This window comes from Bubalus kerabau, chromosome 18 (assembly GCF_029407905.1).
Source record: "Bubalus kerabau isolate K-KA32 ecotype Philippines breed swamp buffalo chromosome 18, PCC_UOA_SB_1v2, whole genome shotgun sequence".
Taxonomy (NCBI): domain Eukaryota; kingdom Metazoa; phylum Chordata; class Mammalia; order Artiodactyla; family Bovidae; genus Bubalus; species Bubalus kerabau.
In genome coordinates this window covers 38,610,437-38,628,959 of record NC_073641.1, presented here as the reverse complement: position 1 = coordinate 38,628,959, position 18,523 = coordinate 38,610,437, and the positions used below count along the sequence as shown (strand labels likewise).

General features: G+C 36.2%; 1 protein-coding gene across 1 annotated transcript in view; it reads left to right on the top strand.

Annotated features, from left to right (window-relative positions):
* Positions 1-18,523, top strand: part of WDR70 (WD repeat domain 70) — a 283,113-nt gene that overhangs the window by 164,906 nt on the left and 99,684 nt on the right. Inside the window, exon 10 of the mRNA XM_055554926.1 lies at positions 12,028-12,202. Within this exon, the coding sequence (XP_055410901.1) occupies positions 12,028-12,202 (175 nt within the window). The remainder of the gene's footprint in view (positions 1-12,027; positions 12,203-18,523) is intronic.

The window sequence follows — 18,523 nt, the reverse complement described above, 5'->3', positions numbered from 1 at the left end:
CACTCATCATTCTTTTTTTTTTTTTTTGGTAGGCTATACATTTTATCAGTTACACTGAATTGTCGCCCAAACATTGTACATGAGGGTCATTAATTTTTTTTTATTGTATTGTAAAAATTCATTAAGTATTCTTAACACCAGTCTCTTATCAGATATATGATCTACAGATAATTTCTCCAAGTTTATGTCTTGTCTTACACTTTGTTCATAGTATCTTTTGAAACTTGTAAATTTTTAATTTTGATGATGTTAATTTATCTTTTTATTTCCTTTTATCATTCATGCTTTTGGTGTATCTGAGAAACCATACCCTAATCTAATGTCGTGTTTGTTATAATTTTACATTTATGTCTGTGATCCATTTTAAGTTAGTTTTTGTATGATGTGACATGAAGGTCCTCGGTTATCTTTTTTGCATGTGGGTATTTAGCTGTTTCAGCATCGATTTTTGAAAAGACCATTCTTTTTCCCTGAAATTCTTTAGGCATATTTGTTGAAAATCAATTGGTCATAAATGTAAGGGTGTAAGTGGTTATTTATTACTGTATTTACTCCTTATTCTAAGTCTAGATTTCATAAGACCTAATTTTAATAATTATAAGTATAGAACATTAACACAAATACATTTCTTCTAAATGCAGCTGTATTTTTATTGCAATTACTTTGTGTGCATAATGTGACTTATGTGTAGTTTATAAAGATTATCATGGGTTTATATAGAAGTTAAAACATTTTCCCCATTTCTGTGGGATAATACCTTAAAAAAAAAGAAGGTTTTTCTTGTTGGATTTGTTCTGCCAAGAGAGCCCACAAGTTTCAGACTCTTACATCACTCGAGTAGTTGCTTGTGTAGTCTTTTGAGAAAAATTAAACCAAGATATCTTAAGTGATTTCCATGCAAAATTAATGCTTCCCTTGATTTCTGCCAAATGCTGTGATGCATTTATGCAGCAGATGCCAGAAAGTTTAGAACTTGTATTTGGAAAGGATTCAAAATTTTAAGATAGAAAGCATTTGTGCCTGGGGCAGTGTAATGACCCCACCTGTGTCTTTTTCTTGTCTTCTGGGTGTTTTCATTTTGTGTCCAGAAAGGCCCATGCAGATCCTTCTTCTATTTTTAAATCTATTTTTATGAAACACAGTTTTAATTTTACAAGACCAGATCTCACTCCAAGTTTCAAAATATGTGTTCTTCAGCATAAAATGTTTTGACAGATACCTAATGGCCTAGCACTTTAACATCCATTTTTTTTCAGGCATAGATTCAGAGAATCAGAGCCATAAAACCATACTGTAATTAGTCACCATCAGATGCTATGTAAATTTATTTTTCATATATCTATATGCTAGGTTAGCTGCTTTTTTGTTCTGTTATTTTGATGACTAGCTCAAACTGTTAATAAACCACTGAAATAAATGGAACATACTTAGTTGTTGGGTTTATTAGCTTAAGGCTTTATTTATGATCTAAGAGGAAGAGCAGAAACAAACCAGTATTTATTGAGTGCCTACTGTATTCCAAATACTGTCCCAGATAATGTTTACATCCCTAATCTCATTTAATCCTCACAACCCCTCATTGTTGGTATTATTATCCCAGTTTTAGAGATGAACTTTAAACAAGCCAGATAATGATACTTTATAGTATTTGTGTGGGGTCGTTCATATCATAGTTCTAAATGATCATCTGACTTTTGGAGATGTTCAGTTATTAAAAAAAGAGAAACTGTCATAATTTATCCCTAGTGTTGAAGAGTTTAGGGTAGAAAGAAAAGGCACACCAGATATTTCTCAGCTTTTTGTACATATTAACTGTGGTAAACATACTGAGCAGAGATAGGTAAACAATACAGAATACATTCATGTGGAGGTGAAGGTATTATAATGCTCAGATAAAAATGGTATTGGAATAATTAGATATCCATGTGTTAAAAAAAGAGCCTTGACTTCATCCCACATGTAAAAATAATTCAAATAGATCATAGACTAATTGTAAAACTTTAAACTGTAAAATTTCTAGGAGAAAACAGAATTTCTATGACCTTGGGTTAGGCAAAGATTTTTTAGATGTAATATTTAAAAATTGCTAAATAGGAGTTCATCAGAATTTAAAACACCTATATTTGAAAGACTTTTAAAATGAAAAAGCAAGCTGCAGACTTGAAAAATATTTGCCAAACATATGTCTGATAAAGAACTTATATCTGGAATATCTAAACACACACACACACACACAGAAGTCGCTCAGTCGTGTCCGACTCTTTGCGACCCCATGGATTGTAGCTCACCGGGCTCCTCGTTCCATGGGATTTTCCAGGCATGAATACTGGAGTGGGTTGCCGTTTCCTTCTCCAGGGGATCTTCCCGGAATATCTAAAGAACTCTCAAAAAAGAAAGTAGTAGAAAATAAACAACTAAATAAGAGACACTTCACTGAAGAAGAGACATGGAAGGCAAATAGTACAAGGAAAGATCTTCAATATCATTAGTCATTTAGGGAATGTAAATTAAAGTCACAGTTCCAATGCATACCTGTTAGAATGGCTTAAAAAAAAAGCTGATACTACAATTGCTGTCAAGAATATGAAGTGATTGGAACTCTTATACTTGCTGATAGGAGTGCAGAATGGAACAACCACTTTGTAAACAGTTTTGGAGTTTCTTATAAAGTTAAGCATACATTTCCCATATGACCGTCAATTTCATTTTTAAGTATTTAGCCAAGAGAAATAATGACTTATTTTTACCAACACAAAAAAAGCCAGAAATCCACAAAGCAATATTTGTAGTGCTTTATTTATAATCATCTCAAGCTGGAAACAACCCACTATCCTGAATTTGGCAAGTGGATAAACAAAATGTGGTATATCCATATAGTGGAATGTTATTCAGCAACAAAAAGGAATGGACTACTGACATATACAGGCTTCCCTGGTGGCTCAATGGTAAAGTATCCACCTACCAATGCAGGAGACACGGGTTCGACACCTGGGTCAGGAAGATCCCCTGAAGAAGGAAATGGCAACCCACTCCACTATTCTTGCCCAGAGAATCCCTCAGACGGAGGAGTCTGGCCGGGTACAATCTATGGGGTCACAAAAGAGTTGGATACAACTTAGTGACTAAACAACAACAGCTGATACATACAACAACAACTTAGATACAACAACTTAGATTCTAAGTTAAAGAAGCAAGGCTCAAAAGGCTTCGTACGGTATGCATGTGTGCTAAGTGCATTCAGTCGTGTCCAGCTCTTTGAGACCCCGTGCACTGTAGCCCGCCAGGCTCCTCTGTCCATGGGATTCTCTGGTCAAGAATACTGGAGTGGGTTGCCATTTGCCCTCTTCCAGGGGATCTTCCTGACCAAAGGATCGAACCCGTGTCTCTTAAGTCTGCTGCATTGACAGGCAGGTTCTTTACCACTGTAGTACTGGAAAAGCTTAACTATCGGGAAACAAAAGCAGTTAATAGTTGCCAGTTGTTGAAGCTGGGGTTGTGAAGCATTTTCTATAAAGAGGCAACACAAGATAAGCTTTTGGAGTGGTAGAACTATTCATTTGTCAAAAGTCACAGTACTGCACATTTAAAAAGAAGAATTTCATTGTAAGTATGTTAGGCCCCAATAAACTTTACCTATCTTACTGTCTATCTACCCATCAGAAGTCTAGACATAGGCACTCCAGTGTTGATGTGGTGTCTCTAATGTCATCAAGGACCAGGGCCTTCTGTTTGTTGCTTTAAGATGCTGCTTGAGTCCAGAATCATATCCTCTATGGCAGAGGAAGGAGTAAGCAAGAAGAGGTGAAGAAGGGTCTGCAACCTTCCTTTAGAGACTTTTCCAGAATTCTTTAATACCCTTCCATTTATACCATGTTGGTCAAAGTATAATTGCCATATTTCATCACATGTATCTACAAGAGGCTGGAAATTGCAGACTTGGAGAAGAAAAGAGAATGGATGTTGGGTTATGTATCTAACAGTATCTGTCACACTGCTGATAGCTTCTAGCTGTTGCAGTGTTTTGTAACACTAAAGTTAAGTATCCTGGATCTTCCTCTGGGTTGCTTTATATCCTGAAGTTGCAGAGTGCCTTTCTATTGTTCCCTGTGTACTGTTCCCAAACTCTTATTTGAGCTTACATTTTGCTGATTGGTAGTTCCTAAAATTTAGTGGATGCAGTCTTATTTTAGGCACTGGGTTCAACAGCTCTGAAAACTAGGGTTTGGTAATGCTAAATAGTTAATTAAGTTCCCAAGAAACTCTTAGGGAGAAGACATGCATAGGTTATTTAAAAAAAAAAAAAAAACCTTTATTTGGAATAAATCCTAAATATTTGACAGCAAATGCTGGCTACTTGAAACCTATACAAATGTTAGTTACATTTCATTGTATATTGGTTATACCTCGATTAAAATTGATGCCTGAAATGCTTAGATAGGGAGTGAATTTCTTACATTAATTATTGAGGACCTGGTATGTATTATGTTCCTGTTGTGTTCAAGATATTTGATAGAACCTAGACATTTGTTTGGAGAAGGAAATGGCAACCCATTCCAGTATTCTTTCCTGGGAAATCCCATGGACAGAGGAGCCTGGTGGGCTGCAGTCCATGGGGTCACAAAGAATTGGGCAGGACTGGGCTTCCCTGGTGGTGCAGAGGTTAAAGCATCTGCCTGCAATGAGGGAGACCTGGGTTCGATCCCTGGGTCGGGAAGATCCCCTGGAGAAGGAAATGGCAACCCCCTCCAGTATTCTTGCCTGGAGAATCCCATGGACAGAGGAGCTTTGTGGGCTACAGTCCACGGGTCGCAAAGAGTCGGATACGACTGAGCGACTTCACTTCCACTTTAACAAGTAAGCAACAAAGAAAGACATAAAAAGATTTAAAACAAACAAAGAAAAAACAGAGCCTTTACTCTAAAGGAGCTCTTCTTGGATAAAAAATAGATGTCAATATGTGTAGTTGCAACTTATGTGATTGGTGTTATAATGTGGGAATTAGAATTAGAAGGCAGTGTGTGAATCTGGGTAGAATTAGTTTACATCTTTTTCAAAATTGTTGGGGATGTTCCAAGTTGTTTACATTTCCGTGTAAGTTTTAGAGTCAGCTTACTCAGTTTTAATTCCAAGGAGACTCTGCTGGAATTTTAATTGAGATTGTATTGAATTTAAAAATTAATTTGGGCACAAATGAAATCTGAACAGTGTTGACTCCATTAATACAGTGTATCTTCTTGTTTGTATTGATCTTGTTTCTCTCAGAAATGTTTTATGGTTTTTAGTGTACAGATACTACACATTCTTGACAGATTCCATGTTGATTCTTGCTGTTATAAATATTATGTCATAATTTCAGTATCCAGTTGTTTGTTGCTAGTCAATAGAAATAAAATTGATTTATGATTATTTATCTTGTATCCTGTGACACTGTTAAACTCACTTATTAGTTCTAGTAGCAATTTTGTGGAGAAGGCAATGGCAACCCACTCCAGTACTCTTGCCTGAGAAATCCCATGGACAGAGAAGCCTGGTGGGCTGCAGTCCATGGGGTCGTGAAGAGTCAGACATGACTGAGCGACTTCACTTTCACTTTTCACTTTCCTACATTGGAGAAGGAAATGGCAACCCACTCTAGTGTTCTTGCCTGGAGAATCCCAGGGACGGGGGAGCCTGGTGGGCTGCCGTCTATGGGGTCACACAGAGTCAAACACGACTGACGTGACTTAGCAACAGCATTTTTGTAGATTCTTTGGATTATCTATATAGATGATCATGTGGTATCCTAATAAAGACATTTTTATTTCTTGTTTCCAGTCTGTAAGCCTTTAATTTCTTTTATCTACCTTATTGCACTGGCAGGCAACTCTAGGATAAAGAAATGGTGAGGGTTTGAGATCACTGCTTTATTCTCCAGCCTTTCCCCATTAAGTATATTAACCTGTGAAAGTGAAAGTAAAAGTGTTAGTTGCGCCGTCCTGTCTGTCTCTTTGCAACCCCATGGACTGTAGCCCACCAGGCTCCTCTGTCCATGGAATTCTCCAGGCAAGCATACTGGAGTGGGTAGCTATTCCCTTCTCTAGGGGATCTTCCTAACCCAGGGATCAAACCCGGGTCTCCTGCATTGCAGGCAGATTATTTACCACCTGAACTACCAGGGAAGCATATTATCTGTAAGTTTTTCATAAATGTCCTCTCTCAGGTTGAGCAAGTTCCATTCTATTTTGAGATTACTGAGAGGTTCTTTTTTCTTTTGTTTTATCACAAGTGGATGTTGAATTTTTATGGCAAAACCACTATAATGTTGTAATTAGCCTCCAATTAAAATAAATAAATTTTAAAAAACAATAAAAAATAAATAAAAAGGAAAAAAAGCTTATTTTACATCAGTTGGGATGATCTGATATCTTTTTCTTAGTCTTTTGATATGTGTATTATATGGTTTAATTTTCAGTCCTTTCCATCTTCCTTTTCATTCCTGGGTTAAATAACACTTAATCATGACATGGTATTAGTTTTGTACACTGCTATTTTGTTAAGGATTTTTGTGTCTGTGTTCACTAGGAATCTATAGTTTTCTTGTAGTGACTTTGGTTTTGGCATCAGGGCCATATAGAGTGAGTTGAGAAGTATTCCCTTTTCTGTTTTCTGGAAGAGTTTATATAGAGTTGGCTTCCTTCTTCCTTCCTTCTCTCCCTCCCTCCCTCCCTTCCTCTTTGGCTCAATATCAGATTATTTTTTTTTTTTTTCAGTTTTGAGATATAATTGGTATGAAACATTGTTTAAGTCTGAGAGTACAGCATGTTGATTTGACTTACATGCATCATGAAATGATTACTACAGTAATCAATTAGTGAATATTCATCATCTCATGTAGATGCAAAATTAAAGAAATAGAAAATACTTTTTTTCCTTGTGACGAGAACACTTAGAATTTACTCTCTTAACAACCACAGTTTTAATTGTATATATGGTCTTGCACACTGCCTCCCTAGAGCTTAGTTTATCTTACAGCTGAAAGTTTGTACCTTTTGACTGTCTTCATCCAGTTTCTCCACCCACTCCTCCCCACCCTTTGCCCCCTCTGGTAACCGTAAATCTGTTCTAGCTCTATTAGTTTCTTTATTTTTTAAGTATAATTTGCTAAAACATTATATTAGTTCCTGCTACACAATGTAGTGATTTAATATTTCTGTATATTTCAAAATGATCATCAGGATAAGTCTAGTTAACATCTGTCACCATACAATGATATTGTCTAATTATTGACTGTATTACCTAGACTGCACATTTCATACTCATGATTCATTTATTTTGCAACTGGAAGTGTGTATCTTTGAAAATTCTTTTAGATTTATTTTATTGACGTATAGTTGATTTACAGTGTTAATTTCTGCTGTACAGCAACATGATTCAGTTTTACACATATATACATACTTACTCTTTTCCATTATAGTTTATCATAGGATATTGAATATAGTTCCCCATCCTATACAGTAGACCTTGTTGTTTATCTATTCTCTGTATAGTAGTTTGCATCTGCTCATCCATCAACCACAAGTCTGTTGGCTGTGCCTGTGAGTCTGTTTCTGATTTGTAGGTAAGTTCATTTGTGTCATATTTTAGATTCTACATAAAATGATAGCATATGGTATATTTCTTTCTCTTTCTGACTTAGGAAGTTTGTATCTCTTAATCTCCCCCACCTGTTTGTCTCCTATACCCCCACTTCCTCCCCTCCGGCAAACACCGGTTTCTTCTCTGTATTATGACTCTGTTTCTGTTTTGTTGCGTTTGTTTATTTGTTTTGTTTTTTAAGTTCCACATGTAAGTGAAATCATACAGTGTTTGTCTTTCTCTGTCTAACTTATTTCACTTAGTATAGTGTCCTCTAGGTCCATTCACGCTGTTGCAAATGGCAAGATTTCTTTTTTTTTTTCACGGCTGAGTAATGTTCCCGTTGTATGTATGTATATGTGTGTGTGTGTGTGTGTGTGTATGTGTAATGTTCCACTGTATGTATGTTTGTGTATATACGTGTGAGTATGTGTGTAATGTTCCATTGTATGTATGTATGTATATGTGTGTTTATACATATTTTCTTCATCCATTCATCTGTTGATGGGCACTTGGGTTGTTTCCATATCTTGTCAATTGTAGATAATGCTGCAGTGAACATTGTTGTTGTTCAGTCACCCAGTTGTGTCCAATTCTTTGTGACCCATGGACTGCAGCACACGAGGCCTCCCTGTCCCTAACCATCTCCCGAAGTTTGCCCAAGTTCATGTCCATTGTATCGGTGATGCCATCCAGCCATCTCATCCTCTGACACCCTCTTCTCTTTCTGCCCTCAATCTTTCCCGGCACCAGGGACTTCGCAGTGAGTTGGCTGTTTGCATCAGATGAACAAAATACTGTAGCTTCAGCTTTAGCATCAGTCCTTCCAAGTAATATTCAGGGTTGATATGCCTTGAGAGTGACTGGTTTGATCTCTTTGCTGTCCAAGGAACTTTCAGGAGTCTTCTTCAGCACCAAAGTTGGAAGGCATCAGTTCTTTGGTGCTCTGCCTGCTTTACAGTTCAGCTCTCACAACCATACGTGACCAATGGGAACGTAAGAGTGCATATCTCTTTTCAAGTTAGCGTTTTCTTTTTCTTCAGATAAATACCCAGGAGTGGAATTGATGGATTCTATGGTAGTTCTGTTTTTAATGTTTTGAGGAATCTCCATACTGTTTTCCACAGTGGCTGCACCAGTTTACATTCCCGCCAACACCGCAAAAGGATTCCTTTTCCTCTACATCCTTGCCAACACTTGCTGTTATTATTTTTTTAATGTTCACTTATCTTTGGCTGTGCTGGGTCTTCATCTCACTGTTGTGTGGGCTTTCTCTAGTTGCAGCGAGCGGGGGCTATTCTCTAGTTGTGGTGTGCAGCTTCCTGTTGCAGTGGCTTTTTTTTTGTGGAACACAGGCCCTAGGGCTTGTGGGCTCCATAGTTGCTACTCCCAGACTGTAGCACACAGGCTCAGTAGTTGTGGCACACAGGCTTGGTAGTCCTGTGTCATGTGGGATCTTCCTGGATCAGGGATTGAACCTGCGTCTCCTGCACTGGCAGACAGCTTCTTTACCACTGAGCCACCAGGGAAGCCCTTGTTGTCTTTTTGATGATAGCCATTCTGATAGGTGTGAGGTAATATCTTATTGTGGTTTTGATTTGCATTTCCCTGATGATGAGCATCTCTTCATTTCTCTGTTGGACATCTATATTTCTTTGGAAAAATGTCTATTCATATCTTCTTCCCATTTTTTAATCAGGTTATTTGTTTTTTCAGAATTGAGTTGCATGAGTTCTTTGTGTATTTTGAATATTAATCCCTTATCAGATACATCTTTGCAAAAACTTTTTCCTATTCAGTAGATGGCCTTTTCTTTCTTAAGGTGTTAATTTCTTTCTTAAATGTTTGATAGAATTCAACAGTGAAGTCATTCTTAGTGCAAAGATTTTCAGCTTATGTACTTAGTTTTTTTAATCATATAGGAATATTCTAGATATTATTTCTTATTGAGTGAACCTTTGTGGTTTGTCTTTTAAGGAAATTTGTCCATTTGATCTAAATTATTGAATTTATTTATGTAAATTCATTCATAAAATTTCCCTATTATTCTTTGAATGTTGATAAGTTCTACAGTTATATCTTTTCTTTCATTCAAAATACTGGTGTTTGAGGTTGTCTCCAATTTCTGCTTTTTAATCATTCCACCTAGAAATTCTTTAATTTTATTGATCTTCTCAAATAACCAGCTTTTGGTTTCTCTACTGATTTGTGGTTTTCTGTTTTATTCATTTGTATTCTCATTTCCTCCCTTCTGCTAGTTTTAGTTTTAATATTCTCTCCTTTTATCTAGTTTGAATTTTAGGTCATTGATTTGAGGCACGTCTTTTTTTCTTTTCCTCTGTACTCAGTCTTAGTCAAATACCATGAATTTCGATATATTGTATTTTCATGTTTTTTGAAGTCAGAGTATTATCTAATATTCCTTATGAAATTTTGACTCATGGATTATTTAGAATTGTATTTATTAATTTCTGAATGTTTTGGAAGAGATACATTTCCAGATACAGTTCTGTATTGATCATTTATTTAGTTTCATTTTTTGGACAATGTATATACTTTTATGATTTCTTTCATTTTAGTGTATTTAGATTTGTTTTAATGGCTCAGAATGTGGTCTATCTTAGTGAATGTTCAGTGTGTAAAAGAATACACGTCCAGTTGTTGGGTGAAGTGTTATATAAATATTAATTAGCTCAACTTGTCTGGTAGAATTTCTGAGGTCTTCTGTGCTGCTGCTGCTAAGTTGCTTCAGTCGTGTCCGACTCTGTGCGACCCCATGGACTGCAGCCCACCAGGCTTCTCCGTCCATGGGATTCTCCAGGCAAGAACACTGGAGTGGGTTGCCATTTCCTTCTCCAATACATGAAAGTGGAAAGTGAAAGTGAAGTCGCTCAGTCGTGTCTGACTCTTAGCGACCCCATGGACTGTAGCCTACCAGGCTCCTCCATCCATGGGATTTTCCGGGCAACAGTACTGGAGTGGGGTGCCATTGCCTTCTCCAGGTCTTCTGTAGTCTTACTGGTTTTTTCTTTTTGAGGTGGGGGGAGGTCTACTTGTTCTATTAGTCACTTAGAGGAGTGTTGAAGTGTACAGCTGTTAAGTATGGATTTGGTATTTCTTTTATTTCTATTAAGCTTGCTTTCACATTTTAAAGCTCTGTTATTAAGGAGATATGCATTTAGGATTCTTATATCTTCTTAATATTTCATATTCTTATATTTTCTTAATATTTTATATTTTATATCTTCTTGATCTTTTGACTCTTTCTCATAATGAAAATTTCCTCTTTGTCTCTGGTTTTATTCATTGTTTTCAAGTTCACTTTGACATTAATATACTCATTCTAGCTTTCTTTTGATTATGTTATAGCACATCTTTTTTCCATCCTTTTACTGTTAAATGACTAATGCTGCTGCTGCTAAGTTGCTTCAGTCGAGTCCGACTGCGCGACCCCATAGACGGCAGCCCACCAGGCTCCCCTGTCCCTGGGATTCTCCAGGCAAGAACACTGGAGTGGGTTGCCATTTCCTTCTCCAGTGCATGAAAGTGAAAAGTGAAAGTGAAGTCGCTCAGTCGGGTCCGACTCTTAGCGACCCCATGGACTGCAGCCTACCAGGCTCCTCCATCCATGGGATTTTCCAGGCAAGAGTACTGGAATGGGGTGCCATTGCCTTCTCCAACATGGTTAATAAGGCTTTATATTTAAAGATTTTTGTGTGTTTTTTATATATAAACACACATTTTTATATCTTTCTATATATAAAAATACAGACTCTGCTGAATTTTTATTTTATCTAATCCAATCTGACAGTCTTTTCCTTTTAATTAGAGTTTTTATGCCATTTCCAATTAATGTGATGGAATTTCCAGTTATTGATGAGGTTGGATTTAAACCCACCATGTTGTATTTGTTTTTATATTTATATTTATCCCACTGTTCTTTTAAATTATCTTTTACTGTTTTGGCCAGGGAAGTCCCACATCATTCTTTTTTACTGACCAGTTTTTTTCAGTATGTTTTCTGGTGTGTGTTATATAACAGTATATTACCACATGTAATTTAGAAATTAACCTGTATATGTAGTGGGTATATATAATGTTCAGCAGTTCTGCTGATCAGAGTGTATAGTCAGTTGTTTGGAAACTACTGCTTTAGAGGGTCAGAACTAAGAACTCTGACATTTGAAGTCGAATTTGCACTTGGGCTTTGATTTCATGACAGCACAATTTGGATGGTTGACTTTATTGCAGTGGGAAAACTCATTTACATACTGCACATTTTATTTAAAAAATGTAAAAAACATTAATTAGATTTATATGCTTAAAAGGTCAAGCAGTCTTTGTGAACTCTTTTGTATTTTAAAATCCTTTCTTTTTTATAAATGAAAATCTCCCTTTTTTTCTTTTTTTAAGGACTGTGAGGACCTGGGAAGTTGAAAATCCAAAGAAGCAAAAAAGTGTGTTTAAACCGCGGACGATGCAGGGTAAAAAAGTAATTCCTACCACGTGCACATATAGTAGAGACGGAAGCCTCATAGCAGCTGCTTGTCAGAATGGAAGCATACAGATCTGGGACCGAAATTTGACAGTAAGTCAAGGATATTTAAGTCCTCTTTTCTGAGAAGAAAGCCACCTTAAAAAGACAAACATCATGTTAAAATATTATGAAGGTCAATTTCCTGAGTTTAGCCCTAATTTAAACTTCAGTGTTAGTTGATAAAACATTGGGCGTCTGCAGTAAACAGCATTTTAGCAAACATTCCAACTCAGTGTTTTCCAATGTGTATTAGATTTTGTTAACATAAACTCAATCTTTTGGTATAAAATATAAAAAATATAGTATAGTTTATTTCATGACATTTCAATATACTTGGATTTGAAAGTGAAGAATTTGACAGTGATATAAAACCAAGACTAAGCAGAGAACTAGAAATACCCTTTAAAAGAGGTGAGAAAACCATGAAATAACCAGGGTGATCCATAAGTTGTTGAGCAGTTACTTCTGTAGTAGTTTAAATAATAGTTTGACATTCCATGACATTCCATTTGAATAAGTTTCAGATTTTTTTTTCCGTTTTAAGTCATTATTAGAATAAAATAAATTTTGGAATTGAAAGGGATCATAGAATTCTATAGCCACAGAAAGAATGAATAAAATAATGAATAGTCTTTGGGCTAATTCTGTGTATTACCAATAAGCTTTGAAAAGAGGTTTGTTGCATGTATAGATGGTAAAACAAGAATTTTTAACTGGAGTTATTCTAGATTACCAATGTTAAAATGAAAATCTACACTAATGTTACAGTAAAAGTTGATTATCTTATTTTAATAAAAGGTGCTGGTAAAATTATTAATTCAATAAATATTTATTGTCTGTGCTATATTCAGGCACTATTCTGAAGACTGGAACTACTGTAGATGATCCAAAATTCCTGCCTTCATAGAGTTTACATTCTTTTTATTTTTAACAATTATAAAAATAATATTCTTTCAAATAAAATTGCCCATCAAGCACTTTCATTTTGAAAGGGACCCCAGGAAACAGTTGTCTTTTCAGGCAGATGGAGTTAAAGTCAGTTTTTTGGGAATAGGTAAAAAGTAATGATAGAGAAAAAAGAATCCATGTTGATAATGCTGGAAATATCTTTGGCATTTTCTGTTTGTCAGATCTTTTTATTTCTGTTTTCATCTCCACTATAAACCCCATAAAACTTCATAACAGCTCAGAGATTTTAAAAATCCTTTGAATTGTAAACTGAGTTTTAACTAAGCAATAAATTTTTTAGTAACTGGCTTTCATCGTCTCTGAGTGCTGTTGATTTAACATAGAAAATGTAAAAGTTTGCTTGACTAGTTTTAATAGTGATGTGTTTAGTGTGTGTGTATGTATATATGCATACATACACATATATGTGTGTATATACACATATACATGCTTTTCATGGGCTTCTCTGGTGGCTCAGACATTAAAGAATCTGCCTGCAATGTGGGAGACCTGGGTTCGATCCTGGGGTTGGGAAGATCCCCTGGAAGAGGGCATGGCAACCCGCTCCAGTATTCTTGCCTGGAGAATCTCCATGGACAGAAGAGCCTGGAGAGCAATAGTCCATAGGGTTGCAAAGAGTCAGACACAACTGAGTGACTAAGCACAGTACATGCCTTTTTTTTAGAAACCATAGTTTCTAAGTTGAATATAGTTTTTAAAGGTTAGCCTTGCATCTCTCTTAAAATAATTAGTATATCTCATGTTTCCTATTTTGTAGAAAAGAAAATCTTTTAAGCCATTGTTCTAATCAGAATCTTTTATTCTGTTTAGTTAAAATTTAATAATACATTGAATATAGAGCTTATTTTACCACATCATATTCATTACATTTCTTCATATTCGTAAATTTGCATGTGTATGTGTCACCTGAAGAAATATCAAATAAAGAGGGAAAAAAACTTGTTAGGAAACCCAGTTCGATTAAAAATAGATTTTAAAAATTCTTAATTATTACTTCAGCAATGATAAATCATGTAGAGGGAAACACTAAAGCTGAGATAAGAAAAGCTAATAACAGTAATTTTTCCCACACAGTAGCCAAAGAATTACGTGGCAAATAATGCTTCATACATATGTTTTGTGACAAGTAAAGCTATCATAATTGCTATATTTTATCATGGAATTCTCATTAGACCAACTTGAACTTCAGCAAATTAAATGAAATGTATCTCTTTTCTTAGAAGTAAAGTGTCTGTCAGTGATAAATTTCTGTATTCCCAAGGCCTACCTTTATTCTAGAAATTTGCTGGCTGCTAGTATAGCCACTAGCTACATTTGACTATTTCAATTTAAAAATAATTAAAAAAAGACAAAATTAAAATTTCAGTTCCTCAGCCATACTAGCCACTTATTGGACAGCACAGATGGAGAACATTCTCATCATTGCAGAAAGTTCTGTTGGACATTGTTGCTCAAGAGGAGTGTGTGTTTGCCCAGCATCGCTGTCAAGTCATTTGATGCTGGGTTGTTTTTAAATTGAGAGGAAGGCCACTTCAGAGGAGCTTCTCCTGGTCTGTGCTGCCTCCCCAATTCCTCACTCTCCATTCACCAGCTTGCATGTGAGCAGCAGCAAGGAGGCCAGTGTTCAGTTGGCAGGAAGTGAGGGAGGTGCAGAGTATAGGGAGATGCTGTTGGAGAGGTAACAGTGTGCCGCCAGACTCAGGACCCCTGCAGATGCTGAACCTCCAGGCTCCACATTCTTCTCTTAGGTGTTCACATGACTTTCACCCTTCACCTTTTTCAGCACTTTGCTCAAATGCTGTCTTTTCAGCAAGGCCTTCCTTGACTCCACACTGTATACAATTGCAGCCTTCACCCCACCAGTGGCACTCTCTCTCCCTCTTATTTTCTTCCATAGTGCTGATCCTCACCTGACATACTTATACAGTATATAAATATATAAAACATACAGTACTTATACAGTATATAAATATACATACTTATAAAGTATATAAATATATATATTTTACTTGTTTATTAACATTGTCAGTTTATTTCTAAGAAGTCATTAAAAATAGTAGCATAAAGAACTATCTATGTTATATGAAAACATAGTAAGTTAGAGATATGAGAGGGAGAATGGGAGCTATTGAGGTCCACAAATACATAATTTTTGATGTATTTTTAATGATGTAGAAACACATAATCTGTATTAATATAGATGGATTTTAAAACGATGTTTCATGTCTCTCTCAAGTATAATTTCTGGCGTTTAAAATATTCCAGCTTGGATAGTCTTATGAGTACCCAGTGATGACTTCCATTCACATAAAAAAACCTGCTGAACTCTTGGAACATATTTTGCTGGAAGCAGTGTTAGTGTTCTTTAGTATCTATCAAGAATTGACAATATGCCAAATTCTTTACCAAAAGAACATGGTGTGCTTCCTTGTATTGCAACCATTATTTGTAGACTAAGATTGTAGCAGGAAAATGAGGACCCATTATTTTCATGGAGTTTTGCCTTCCCTAGAACAGGTGATGGGAGGGAATAATATTTGAAGTTTGATTTGGCAATAGGGTACTACCAGAAACTTGACCCACTCTCCATCTGACTACCTCCTACTGCTCCTTTGGCCTGCAACCCCAGTCCGGATTCTGGGGCTGTCCCTTTTAGAAACATGACCACACACTACAACCCCTTACCAGGAAAGCCTCAAGCCTGTGAGACGCTGCAGAGACATTTCTCCAGCTTGGTGGTTGGTCAGTGCCCACATTCTCTCAGCCATGCTAGAGAAAGTTGGTTTGGTTCAGAGAAAGGTGGGGCAAGGACTAGTGATCACACCAAGAGATAAGCTTCTGAGCAAATAAGCCCCTGGTGAATAAGAGAACAGGTGTGAAGGAGAAAGAATATGAAAAATAAAGTCACCAGTAGTGGCTTGAGTCCAGTGTTCCACAAATCTTTAAATGTCTCCAGTCACCTCCAGGGCTTCCCAGGTGGCTCAGTGGGCAAAGACTATGCTGGCAGTGCAGGAGACGTGGGTTCGACACTCCAGTATTCTTGCTGGGAAAATCCCTTGGACAGAGGAGCGGGCAAGCTGTGGTCTGTGGGGTCACAGAGAGTTGGACACGACTGAAGTGACTGAGCATGCAAACATGCAGTCACCTTCAGGTGACCCAAGTCAAGATTAGGTTGACTTTTGGCCTTCTACACCTTCCCCTTTATTAATATATTATATATACATACATACACAGAGTAAAACATTTTGTTTTTATAATAGAGAATTTACAGTTTCCTTTTTTTTTTTTCATTTGGTAAAGAATCCGCCTGCAGTGCAGGAGACCTGGGTTCGATCCCTGGGTTGGGAAGATCCCCTGGAGAAGGGGACGGCTACCTACTCCAGTATTCTGGCCTGGAGAATTCCATGGACTGCAGTCCATGGGGTCGCAAAGAGTTGGACATGATTGCGTGACTTTCACTTTCACTTTTTAAATTTGAGAGTATAACATGGACAACCTTGTAATAATAGATATGGTTCTAATTGGATTTTTCAAAATTTCTTTAGTAAAGGGAAGCATAATTTAAAAAAAATGAAATATATACTTTTCAAAAAATTGTTATTACTATTATGATTAGTTGTATCTCTACTCTCATTAGCCTGTTCCTACCCATTATGCTTGTAAATTGGGCTTCCCTGGCTTTTAAATTACCTGCAGTGTATCCTTCTGTAGTTTTCTCCATAGCTCTATTTCTGTTGGTTTGTCTAGCTAGATGTGGCTCTGTAAAAAATATAAAGAAAGTCTTGTTAAAAATTCAAATATAGATTTTTGTCTTTTCATTAGGCCTAATATTTGGAGTTTAGAAAATATATATGGATAACTAGAAGTCTACTGTGTAGTTCTATAGCATATTTTGTAAATGACACCCGAGATATACAATTACTCTGCACATTATTTTTTTTTTTTTTTTTTTTTTTTTTTTCATTTCATACATGATATTTTACATGTTTCATTACCTGGGACGTTCTGTCTATTAGTCCTGAGTTTCCTAAGCTCTCTATACCCTCCTTTTCCTTATTCATGAAATGAGGGCATGATCCCCACCTTGTCCAGTTATTTTGAGGATTGTGTTAGGTATATATTTAAATCATCCAGAACAGGGCTTGCACATAGCAGGTTTTAATAACTGTTTGTCTTATTCTTTCTTTTTTAGCTCCTAGGGGATTTGCAGTTTTTGTAGAATGGTGTACTTAGATCTCAGGGTGCAGTTTAACAATGTCTGGGAAGTGTCATGAATTTGAGCATAGCAGATGCTTTGGTGGTTAAAAGTATGGTTTAGGAAGATAAGAATATAGATCCCTGCTAGAACCAGTCATTCAATGTATGGAAATAAAATCACCATCAATAAACAAAAACTTTATGTATCCACTGATTAGTGTGCTTTGGTAGTTATGAATTATAATTATTTTTAAAATAAACATTCAAGAGAAAGCATATGACTTACAACTTATTCCATAGTGTTTTTAACATGCATATTTTTTCAAAGCTCACTTTTCAAAAAATGTGTCATTGATTCAAAACACAAACCATCAATACTGGGAAATTACCTGCAAGCCCTAAAGTTAAGCTGTAATTTGTCAATTATTTTAATGGAAGCTTTAAAGTTTTACTTATAATGCTCTTGTAAAATGTCACATATTTGGGGGAGCAGTATTAATAAAAATGAGAATATGCTAGTTTTGAAAAAGTTAGGTTAAAATTATCCTTATTTTTTGAAGGCAGGAGAATGATTGAATTTAAGACTTCTAGTTAAATATGGTAAGTAAAACAGATTCATTCAGTTCTGTTTCTTCCTAAAACCCCATTAAAATGACAGAAAAGGCATTTTTAAAGCATAAACCCATACAATCAACGAGAATTAGAGATGACAGCCAAAAAGAGAAGTCAAGACACTTTTGGAAACTAGAAACCAAATGTGTGAGTGGTCACTGACTTGGCCAACTGGAGAAAGCTGAAACCTTAGCTGGGCTGGGGAAAGCCTATAAAAGATGAACTGACTTATCCTGCAGTTCTCTTCCTACCCTAGACTGAAGAGTTACTTTTAGGGTGGTCTGTCAGAGAGACTTCATACTCCAAGCAAAGCTGAGATAAGGTGAAAATCTTCATAGAAGGCTGTGTTTCATCTCCTCCTCTGTTGTTATTGCCATTGTTATTATTATAGCATTTACTGAATACTTACTTTGAGTTAGGTAATATTTTAAGTACTTTACATGTTTTACTTCATTTAATCCTTACAAAAATCCTTACAAAAGTACTATTACTATCATTATTTTACAGATGAGGAAACCAATACAAAAAGAAAGTTGTGCTGCCTAGCCAAAATTGCAGCTTGTAAGTGGCAGAACTAGGATCCAGTGCTAGGCA